The 12531-nt window shown below is 39.4% G+C and overlaps 1 protein-coding gene across 1 annotated transcript in view; it reads left to right on the forward strand.

Annotated features, from left to right (window-relative positions):
* Positions 1 to 12531, forward strand: part of NYAP2 (neuronal tyrosine-phosphorylated phosphoinositide-3-kinase adaptor 2) — a 184046-nt gene that overhangs the window by 71250 nt on the left and 100265 nt on the right. The window contains exon 2 of the mRNA XM_065411227.1: positions 5183 to 5481. Within this exon, the coding sequence (XP_065267299.1) occupies positions 5183 to 5481 (299 nt within the window). The remainder of the gene's footprint in view (positions 1 to 5182; positions 5482 to 12531) is intronic.

Here is a 12531-nt window from a genome sequence, read left to right on the forward strand (position 1 = left end):
GAGCACAGGCTCTTTCCTGTCAAAAGTAATGGAGTGAGATCATCTACACAATTATTTCTAGTAGCTGGTCTCAATAGTCCTCTATGCAGCAAAGTATATATAAATCTTTCTCAGTCTGCTATGCTGTAGCAGGACATTCTAGCTCCAGCCAGCTCCTACTTACAAGTTGGAGGAGTACATAAATAAATCCTTTAATTCTCTCAGTAGATCAAGGCATTGTAATGTTGGAGAAACAACTTCAGTGAGTTTGTTTGTTTGGGGAGAAGACAAAGGTAAATGGCAGGTCCAGATCATTTTGATTTCATTTATACTGGTATAAGTCTGGAGTGACTCTGTTCACTTGGACTGAGTTATTCTGGATTTTAGCTTGTGTACCTGAGATCAAGATTTGGCTCACTGCCTCTAATGAATGGGAGAAAAGTGCCAAACATGCTTCTAAAGAGCACCCACTGCTGTGCAACTAACAATTGCATCAATAGCGTGAGACGGGTATTAACCTTTTGTAACCATGTCATGTAATGGGGACCAGGAACAGTAGGCTAATCTTTTACTAGCATTTGTGTCACATCTTTGATACAGGTGGTAGCTTTAGAAGAAGCTGTGGCTTATTTTGTCCTTTGGGGAACTTCAGGGATGAAGTCGGCTTTGTGTGTCTGCCCTACTAATAAAGGCCATTGTGGTGGTTACTAGTGTACATGTGTAAGAATTAGACACAAAATGAAAAAAATGTCCTTTGGATACTTGCTTGGAGCACAGCAGGTTTGTTCTGGCTATTTGTGTTCATACTTCTGTCTTGTTATAGGCAGGGCCGTAGCAACAAAGAACGTGGCCCCCCCCGAATGGTGGCCCCCTCCGAACATATGTCCGGGCGGGGCCCCTTACAATGCAGAAACTGGAATGCGGTATTTATTTTGCCACTTTTAGGGGCCCCCTTCCTTGCAGGGCCCCCTCCGGTCGGAGGGTACGGAGGGCGCTCGCTACGCCTCTGGTTATAGGTGCAGACACTGCACACCTCCTGGAGGGGCAGGTCTCAGGAAATCTTCAGTAGTTAGTATCATGAAAACTGTCGGAGGGCAAATATAGTAGAGGTGTGAAGTTTACTATTTAACTGGCATGCAATTTATTGTATTGGTGCACTTTGAGCCAATTGAAAGCACCACCATTCCCTGGCAGGTGTGTGGGTAGTTTAATATGTCAGTGTAATTTATGGCACTGGCATACTCTTAGCCGTGTGTGTGTGTGCGGGAGTAGTAGTAAGCATCTCTTTCAAGAGTAGGCGCTGATTGCTAGACATTTCAAAGTGACCTCCAAATGCCCACTTCTCTGTCAAATAGGAGACTTCCCATGATTTACTATACTATAGGAGTACCACAGCTTTTAAAGATGGGAAAAAGCCCAAGACAAATCAAAATCTTTTGGAATGTTAGCCTATGATGACTTGTGGATAATTTAGAAGTAAATTTGGTATATAACATAAAGATTTGCAAATCTAGAGGAAACAGAATTTTTATTGGGGAGTGTAAGATCATTCGAAGGGATGATAAAATCCACATGCATTTTTCCTGGTCCTACATTTTCTTAGACAAAGGGGAAAACCACCACCACAGTGAAAGTTGTGTACATGAATTTCTGAGGACAGAATTTGGCCTATGGTATACAATCTAAACATCTCTATATGGAAGTGAAATCATTACTTCTGATTAGTGTATTCTATTCACAGCATTGTATACATACAAATGTGCCTATATATATATATATATATATATATATATATATATATAAATACAGTAGAATTAAGGATTAAAGTGGATCTCTTACCTGCTTCCTTCAATATGTTTAAATGGTAATCCTCTTTAAATGATGTGACAGGCATTTTTTGTTGTGGAGAATCAGAGGATTATACTATCAGAACAATTTATGGAAAGATTAGCAGAGACATAGTTGATCGTTTAAATCAGCCACCGGTTGGTTGGTTGATTGGTTGGTAGTTTTTAATTATTAATATTCAAATTATGGAGGAAAACTTCGAGTTCTACCTTTGATTTTTTTTGCTTGAAAATCCCTCTGCTATCGACGCCCGTTATGATTCAATAATAAGTTGGTTGTAAACATGTACTAATTTATATATAAGTGCACCACTGCCTCTAATGGATGGAATATGTCAGACATGTTCAATATCTAGCCTTTTGTAACAGACTTGCTTTCTACTGGCTGGAAGTTAGAAAAGAGCACATACATGGAAATAGGATTGTGAACCAATAGAGATTCTCCCTGAGGTCATGTGATAGAGAGCTGCTTTTGGAGCATATGTGCTATTATCTCATCTGGTACACAGTGTGTATTTGATATAAGCTGTAGCTTATCATATCAAGAAGTATGTAATTAAACCAAAAAAGATGGGTTCTTATGATTCCCCAGAAATCAAAGGGAGGGCGGGCAGCATAATGTGATCCACAGGGCTTGCTCTTGCTCAAGTGAGCTGTAGAAAAATGGCCTTAGCTTTTGGAAACAGAGGTATATTTATTGCCAGATCCCTTACTCAGTATTATCCCAATGAAGGGTCACTTCAAACAGGGTATTAAAATGGGAGCAAGTTAAACATTTTACCCACTGACAATAAGTATTGAGTGGAAGTTGTATGTATTGTGATAAAAGCCATGTGGTTCAGGTATACGTAACTGAGTATGTATGTAACTAGCTGTCTGAATGGTTTGGATATCTGTCACAGATATAATCCCCATTCATTTTACTGTGTTGCTGAAGGCTTTTAACTGAAACACACTTTGTGTTTGCATTCCAGAAATATAAGCATCAATAAGCACAGCATTCCAGAACTGATAAGTACCGCAGGAACAATGCTTTGTGCAGAACTGTCATCCCCAGTATATTTTGGTACCTGTCTCTATACATTCAGATCCAAGTCAGCTGAGTTTCCCTTCTCATATACCTATGATTTACTTAAATTGTTCCAGGTTATTTTGTCTCCTGAGAATCTGAACTGCATTCCCATTATCCATTCATGTTCCACACTTGTACCTCACTACCTTGTTGCTGCTCACATTGCAGATTCATGTGGATTTGATGGGATACTAAGGGGGAGTTTACATTTCCCCTGTATGGGAGTTATTTTTGGAGCATTTTTCCCTTGCATTCTTTTTATTCCAAAGGGATTGATTAGACCCCATGATTTTTATTTCCTGAGATGCGTGTATGTCTACAGTCATAGATGAGTACCTGGAAGTACAGATCAATCCATGGTGCTACATTTCTAATACTCTTTTTTGCAAGACCAATTTTCTCTCTTCTTCCAAAAGATTCAGCTTTAACTTTTGATGTTTGGGATTTGTCCTGTGGGCAGGTACTTGTCACACTGCTACAAAATCTGAGCTGAGTCTAAGTACTACTTTTAAAGTTTCAAGCATAGAATATATCAAATACTAGATATAGACACAGACTGATAAAATGCACTAATTATATCTCGCCAGATGTTGTTCTCACTACATACAAAATTTAGAAGTAAACTGTTTGCTACCCTAAAATAACATGGGATGGGCATTTTTTAATGTTTTATTATTTTATTGTTGTTTATTATTTGTACTATGGTAGCACCTAGGGAGCCCTGGACACAGACCAGGACCCCACTGTGCTTGGAGGTGTACAAACCCAGAACAAAAAGATGATCCCTGGTTCAAAGAGCTTACAATTTTGTAGAGTCTTCAGATTTTCATGTGGTGTCAGTAATAGAAAGTGCTTGGGATATGGCAGTAAATATAGATTTTACATTGTAACTTGATTTTTGACTTGACAATGATTTCGGTGAACATCCCTATGAAATTTTATAAACCAGAGATAAGAGTGAAAAAAGCCATGTAGGAAACCATTTAAAAAGAAAAGTCAGAGTGGGAAACAGAAAAATATATTTAAAATAAAAAAGTCAAATTAACTACTTAAAGTAGTGTTATTTTAGAGGGTTTCAACTGTTTGATAACAATATAAAAGCAGTATTTGTAGAATTGCAGTAGCTATTTCATAGTTAAAACTGAAACTGATTTCCTATTATTACTGATTTTTAAACCTCACCTTCCAACTACTTCAGAGAGAGAAAGAGAGATTCTTCCTGAACATTTGCCTACCGCATCTTATCCCAGAGGTGGCTATTACCTGAAAAGTTTGGTAAAAATCAGAAGAGAAGTTTTTATGCTGTGATGAGTTGAAAATTTTACCCGACATTCACTTCTGAAGTCTTTTCTGTGTTGGCTTATAATAGCTACAGAATGGTTTTGCCTGGTTTGATTTTTAGCCTTGCTGAAGAGAAAAAATGTATATATTGCTGAAGAGCTAGAAGGGAAATTAAAAAGTTTTAAATAGCTTGTGATACTCCACACTGATGTAGGATATATGGGCTCATTAAAGCAGGACTGTAAAATAAAGCCAGTGGGTAGGTAGGTCCCTGAGGGGAAAAGAAGATCTGGCCCAAATCAGCCATGACACACCAACAAGTCTGGAACACAAGAAGGAATTGTGAAAGTGAAGGACCTGTATACTATCTAAAAGAGGTTTTGCAAGTTAAGAACATGGGCTTTCTCCATCTTGTCACTGACAGTTTAGGCCCATTTCTCTTAGAACTGGTCAGTATTTTTAGAATGTAAGAAAAAAATGTTTCAAAATTTTGAAAAATAAATAAGAAAAAGTATTGACATTTTTGGCAAAATTTCCTTCTCATGCACACAATGAACTATTTACAGAGCTGGTTAAAATGTTTCAAATTAAAAAAGAAGGAAAAAATTAAAATTCTTAATATTTATCCCCTTTCGTTGACCATCTCAAATCTCTACCCTTTAATTCCTAAGGCTAGATCCATATCTCAGTTATATTATTTTAGATCAGAGTACCTCTTTGGACTTACTGTGGATTTACACCGTTGTAACTGACCTCACAATCTGTTTTTATTTTCATTGTCTCTGATTAAGTTAGCTAAGTGCACAGATTTAAAAAAAAAAAAGACTAAAAAATATCCATACACTCCCATTCCATTGAAATTTATATCACCAAAACTTTTTTATATAAAAGCTTTTATGATGATGTTGATTATTAAATATTAATGTCCAGAGGCCCCATTTTTAGGTGCTGTTCAAACGCAGGTAGATCCCTTACCTGTATGTGTATGTCTTTTCTCTTACAGCATAGGTGGAGAAGTCGCGAGAGGAAATGAAGGAAGCTATGTGGGCAAACATTTCCGCATGGGATTTATGACAATGCCTGCTCCTCAGGACAGACTGCCGCATCCTTGCTCTAGTGGCTTTACCGTGAGATCCCAGTCTCTTCATTCGGTTGGGGGTACCGATGATGAAAGCAGTAGCTGCTCTCGTAAACAACCTCCACCAAAACCTAAACGAGATCCCAACACCAAACTGAGCACCTCATCTGAAACGGTCAACTCTGGAACAAGTAAGAGTGGGAAACTACCGGACAAGACTGAAGGTAAACAATACAATTATTTGAAACATGGTGTTAGAGAGACCCAATGTTAAGGTCAACCTATTCATAATGTTTTCCTGAAACACTGCAAACATATTACCTGTAGTTTATGTAACCATGCCAGTACTGTTTTCCTACACAAAGATACATTACAAGAGTACTTACAAAAGTAAAGTCTCTCTCTCAGAGCTATAGCAGTAAAATATTGCCCAAAGGTAAAAATAGTTGCAGAGGTGGTGTATATTGCCCAGAGGCAATATTGGCTTTTGTAAGGAATGCTAAAACAACCATTATTAGATGAATCAACCTAGAAGGATTCTTGCCTTTCTCCTGATCTTCCCAGTTTAGGGCAAAACTTGTGCCCTCTCTTTCCACCCCAACCCCTCAGCAGAAACAGTGAAAAGGAGGCAGGGTACGAAGTCCTTCCTTCTCCACCACAAACTGTTTAGGAGGGGACAACTTATTAGGATCTTTCCTTCCTCCCCTCCATGCTAGAATTGTCTTTAGTGGAGCAGGAGGACTAGCTTTGCTCCCTACTGAGAGACATCAAGCTAGTTCTGCTTCCTAGTGTGAGATGTAAAAGGGAGTCCTTAGCATCAGAATGACTCCGATTATTTTTGGTCAGTGCTGGTCTACTCTCATTCCCCACATTCATAGATTCATAGATTCATAGATTCTAGGACTGGAAGGGACCTCGAGAGGTCATCAAGTCCAGTCCCCTGCCCGCATGGCAGGACCAAATACTGTCTAGACCATCCCTGATAGACATTTATCTAACCTACTCTTAAATATCTCCAGAGATGGAGATTCCACAACCTCCCTAGGCAATTTATTCCAGTGTTTAACCACCCTGACAGTTAGGAACTTTTTCCTAATGTCCAACCTAGTCCTCCCTTGCTGCAGTTTAAGCCCATTGCTTCGTGTTCTATCCTCAGAGGCTAAGGTGAACAAGTTTTCTCCCTCCTCCTTATGACACCCTTTTAGATACCTGAAAACTGCTATCATGTCCCCTCTCAGTCTTCTCTTTTCCAAACTAAACAAACCCAATTCTTTCAGCCTTCCTTCATAGGTCATGTTCTCAAGACCTTTAATCATTCTTGTTGCTCTTCTCTGGACCCTTTCCAATTTCTCCACATCTTTCTTGAAATGCGGTGCCCAGAACTGGACACAATACTCCAGCTGAGGCCTAACCAGAGCAGAGTAGAGCGGAAGAATGACTTCTCGTGTCTTGCTCACAACACACCTGTTAATACATCCCAGAATCATGTTTGCTTTTTTTGCAACAGCATCACACTGTTGACTCATATTTAGCTTGTGGTCCACTATAACCCCTAGATCCCTTTCTGCCGTACTCCTTCCTAGACAGTCTCTTCCCATTCTGTATGTGTGAAACTGATTTTTTCTTCCTAAGTGGAGCACTTTGCATTTGTCTTTGTTAAACTTCATCCTGTTTAACTCAGACCATTTCTCCAATTTGTCCAGATCATTTTGAATTATGACCCTGTCCTCCAAAGCAGTTGCAATCCCTCCCAGTTTGGTATCATCCGCAAACTTAATAAGCGTACTTTCTATGCCAATATCTAAGTCGTTAATGAAGATATTGAACAGAGCCGGTCCCAAAACAGACCCCTGGGGAACCCCACTCGTTATGCCTTTCCAGCAGGATTGGGAACCATTAATAACAACTCTCTGAGTACGGTTATCCAGCCAGTTATGCACCCACCTTATAGTAGCCCCATCTAAATTGTATTTGCCTAGTTTGTCGATAAGAATATCATGCGAGACCGTATCAAATGCCTTACTAAAGTCTAGGTATACCACATCCACAGCTTCTCCCTTATCCACAAGACTCGTTATCCTATCAAAGAAAGCTATCAGATTGGTTTGACATGATTTGTTCTTTACAAATCCATGCTGGCTGTTCCCTATCACCTTACCACCTTCCAAGTGTTTGCAGATGATTTCCTTAATTACTTGCTCCATTATCTTCCCTGGCACAGAAGTTAAACTAACTGGTCTGTAGTTTCCTGGGTTGTTTTTATTTCCCTTTTTATAGATGGGCACTATATTTGCCCTTTTCCAGTCTTCTGGAATCTCTCCCGTCTCCCATGATTTTCCAAAGATAATAGCTAGAGGCTCAGATACCTCCTCTATTAGCTCCTTGAGTATTCTAGGATGCATTTCATCAGGCCCTGGTGACTTGCAGGCATCTAACATTACATATCAGTTATGACACTTGATGTGTCATAACTGATGAGTGTCATGTGACTGCTCTCCATGTGTGTGTCCATGGGTGCTGGGTTGTGGTCAGAAATACTTGTTGGCTTTGTTCGTACTATAACCCTTTTTTAACCAATCAGATTTTTAAAAGGCAATAAAAAAATCTCAAAACTCCTACCTCAACTGGCTATTTATAGACAGAGATTGAATTAGATCATAGATTTATATCTCACATATGTTGGTGGGTAAAACAATCTGAAAATGGAATTTATCATGCATATTTCATTGTGTCACTCTGCCCACAGATCCAGATCCAACTTCTAACACTCCAAACCCAAGCTTTAAACTGCTGCCATTTAAAAAACTAAGCTGTTTGCCATAATTTTCCTTCATTTCCTCCAGAATTTATCCCCACAATATTTCACTGGCCCAAGGCCCAAAAGAGACAATAGTCAGCTTTGTATCACTGACAGGTCTGATATCAAGTGACCTTTCGGCTTTTTGTGCTATTGGATTGGGGAGATTCAACTATGGAAAATTATGAAACAAAGCTGTTGTTTTCTATAAACAAATATAGGATTTTTTGCAAAGATGTTTGCACAAAAATGTTACAGGTATACTTTAATGGCAACTCGCGATAATTCCAACTCTGGTGTCTATAATCTGGTCCACTGGCTAATTTGGAAGAAAATTAATTTAACTTCCCAGGCAAGAGAGATTTGTCAACATAATATTTAATATAATGTGTGTTTTCTTTTTATTCTATTCTATAATGATCCATTTTGGAAAAAATGATAGGGCTTTTGTCTTGTGACCCACTTTCTCTTCCTCTTCCTGATGCTGGTGAAGTCAAAATATTGAATCTGTCACATCACAATAATTCCATAGCAATAGATGTTTTAAATATGACTCTGACAGTAGATAGGAGAAACTTGACTGGGAGTTAGCAAGTCCTTCCTTGTTTAAAACATAAGAATAAACATAAGAATAGCATAAGAAACAGAAAGGTAGTGGCTCCTTAAATTGCTTTTGGTATAAGGGTTCTTGTTTCCAAATTTGCTATAGTGTGAAAATCTTTTTAACTTGTGCTGACACACATTAGCCCAACTTCATTATACAGCAATGTGATAATGCTCCAGTGTGTGTTTTATCACAGCATATTCAGGTTGCCTGTGATTTAAGGAGCAATTTCTAAGACAGAGAAATGCCCTGTGACCTCTCTGTAATTTGATCGGTATGTTTCTATATCTCTGTGTACACTATCAGGCTATATTATTCTTTCTTCTCTCCGCCCCTCCCTTGCCCCTTACTAATTAAAGGGCCTTCATCAGCTGACATTTGTTCCACATGTTTGGATTTATAAAACTGAGTTTTTACAGAATCCAAGGCTGTCTTTCCCTGGCGATTTAAACTTCCAATAGAAACAGTTGTTTTGCAACCCGTATCATATCATTGCCCTAGTGCTTGGCAACCTGACAGAGATATTTTAGAAAGTAAGCTCCTTCAGGGTGGGGACATTATCTTGCTCTTTGTCTTGTATGGCACATAACAAATATAAAGAGGAGCGGAACTGACTGATGTATTTTCACTGTCCAGGCTTAAAGAAATACAGAAGGGAACAGAACAGAATAAAGAGTGACTGTGTAAGCTCTTAGGGACAGGAACCCTCTCTTTTTTCTGTGTTTGTCTATGGCTGGGGGTCCTTGGCACTGCTGCAATATAAATAATTAAATAATAAAAACCAGTAAAAAGCAAATTAGATTTTAAAAGTTGATTTTGTTTTAATCCTTTGAAGTGTTGTTAGTAAAAAGGGTGAGGAATGCACAAGAGACTTTTTTTTTTCATCTCAGAAGATGTGATTTTAAAAAATGCTGAGCTTTGGTCTAACTCTGTCCCTGCTGAAGTCAAGGGGAGTTTTACCATTGACTTTAATGGATGCAGAGTCAGGTCACTCTTGAAAATCCTCACTTATGGTGTCCATTTAAGTGTGTATGTGTGTGTGTGTGTTTTACCTGAATGTGAGGCATCTACCCCGCTGCTCTGTAATTCTGTCTGAGCATTTCTTCTGCTAAGTAACCTCTACAAGTAGTCAACTTGTGGAGGATATTTAGCTTTGGAGAAAGGCAATTACTAATACTATAATCGGAGTTGTTCAAAAGGCAGTGCCTCTCATAAATTCCCAGTTACCTACCCACCCAAGCTGCTAACCACCTGCTGTGAGCTTGAACTGTTGCCACATGAGCTAAACAGGAGTTGGACTGAAATGGATTTAGAGCTTTCAGTAGCTTTATGCAGTTCTCAATTCATTTTGTTTCCTACATTGTCTAATAATTTATTTAAAGAATGATGTTTCCTGGCTTATAACCAGCTTTTTCCATCCTACCTGTGTGCCTGTTAATGGAAGAAATATGTCAGAAGATCCTTATTATGCAATACATTTTTCCCATTCCCTGGCTATTGCTTCATATTTCAAGGGCAGTGTTCTTCCCTGACTACTCCTTGAGTAACCCTATAGAGTCTTGTTGTATGGATATGAATCAGGGCAGCATTTGGCCCTCAATAAGTATTCACTCCATATACGTAGGTAGCTTTTTCTGATATTATTTTGCCAGGATCCTCACCCTGCTACTAAGCTGAACTACCCTTAAACAACTTATAGCTAAATAACAGCTCTTCCCAAGCAACAGCTGTGCTGTGGGGTTGTGAAGGTGTAGCACCTAAGTGGGAGTGACCGGAGACAAAGGAGGAGATGTTCCAGATGGCAGTTAGGTGCCCAACTCCCGCTGAAAATTAATGGGAGTTGATTCCCTAACTAACATCTGTGCCATTGAAAATCTTCCCCAATATGCCTAAATAGGGCAGAGGTAGACACAGTGCCTTCAGTGGTGCTAGAAAAATGCAGTTATCGCTTTAAAAAACAAAAACAAAATGCAGCATGCATTTCCCCCTGGCTCCAGCCTTCAGGCCAGAAAGCAATCCCTTTCATTCAGGGATTGCAATCAGCAGGATCAGGTCTTGCCTGATTTTGCTGGTGGGGACAAGGAACATCTCCCTGTAACTATGAGTGTACTTGCCCATGCAGAAGGCAGTCACAGTTTGGCCCTTAAGCTGCAACAGTTGCTTGTTCCCAGTCGCCTGGATTCTAACAGGAACTAACAGCAAAGAGCTGTCTAGCCACTCTGTTAGCTCTAAGATATGCAGTCACTGATGGTTGTCTCCTTTGCTTATTTTTAGCTGAGGTTGCCATTGCAGGTTTGGATCTGCAGTTTCAATAACCACCTTTCTGCTGCAACCCCCCTTTCCGCTGGCAGACTCCCACAGCTGAATTATTTTTCTCTGCGTTCCACGCCACCTTCTATCTGTTCTGGTGTATTTTCTGGTCCCTCCGATCAGAAAAAAGTGGAACAAAAGCAGAGGTTCCAATGCAGCTGTAATAGCTTTCTGCCAAGAACAATGAGCACAATGTGATTTTTCTGAGGAATTTGTAAATAAGTTTCGAATCCATACAGAAGTATCTTCTACCACTCGAGGCACATATGCATACTCATTGATGTTAATGGAAGTTACAAGCACTGAATGGAGAATAGACCATGCAGTATTAAAAGACAGGACAATCTAGTTACCAGCTTGGGAATTATTCTGTGCTGGGGAACTGATTGTTAGTACTGTAGCTATGACATATGAGCCTGCACTAGGATTTGTGTGCTTAATGGCTTTTTTAAATTTTATGAAGTCACTTTATACATTTCACATTTCTATTTTGTGTGTGGACATTGATCATTTACTTGGGGTGACATTCCACATGCAAAAAGAGCACAAGATGAGAAATACAGCCTGCCTGCAATATCTATAAATGTATTTATTACACTTAAGTTACATTATGTTTAACCTAGTGTATAGGTACACACAGCTGATACCTTTTCATTGTGTTGTTTGCACCTTTGGGAGACATAATAATGGACCTTCTCATGGTATTTCTACTAGCCAGGAGCTGAAGTTCTGTGAGAAGACCAGATCTTGGATTATTTTAGTCTACTGGATGTCTCCCTAAAGCATTAAAAGTCACTGGAAAAACAAAGCTTGGGTTTCCATTGCCGCATTGCTAGAGCTGACCTGAAAATGTTGAAGGCAATGGCACTACTCGAGTAAGGGTTTGCAGGATCAGGTCCGAATATTAAATCCCACACATATCCTTAGCGCTTATCCATTGTAATACCTATGTCCTGTAAAACTCATGTGGAGCTACAGGAAAGAGAACAGAACACAGCTGAACTCATTATTCCATAGAAAATAAATTAGATTTCTATCCTTGTACCTTTTCCCTTACCTTCTTGTTCAATTACGCTCTGATTCTACTCCCATTAAAGCTAATGGCAAAACTCTCATTGAGTTGAATGGAGCAGGAACTTAAAAGCATTTCCTTCCTAAGAACTTGTTCAGGCAAAGTGCTGAGCACCCTCAACTCACATTGACTTCAGTGGGAGTTGAGGGAGCTCAGCCAAAATGAGCCCTAAGAGATTTTGTGCCTGGTTCCTAGTAAACCTATTGACCATTCTCCAGTTTGTCACTAATTTGTATCCAATCACTGTTTGAATATAATCCTCTTGGTCGGTACACAAAGTTGCCACTTTCATATCATCCACATAGATTAATGCTGGGTGACATCAAGCAACATATGCCTGACATGCTGCAACTGTGTTTGGCACTTCATGCTTTTCAGTTTATAAGCGCTGTAAATACAGCAAACAGTGCTATGTTAGGATAACATGCACACTATGGACAGCTAAACAGAACACATCCTCCTCTTCACGAGGTCACAGTGGGCCAGAATGG

Source organism: Emys orbicularis, chromosome 9 (assembly GCF_028017835.1).
Source record: "Emys orbicularis isolate rEmyOrb1 chromosome 9, rEmyOrb1.hap1, whole genome shotgun sequence".
Lineage (NCBI taxonomy): Eukaryota > Metazoa > Chordata > Testudines > Emydidae > Emys > Emys orbicularis.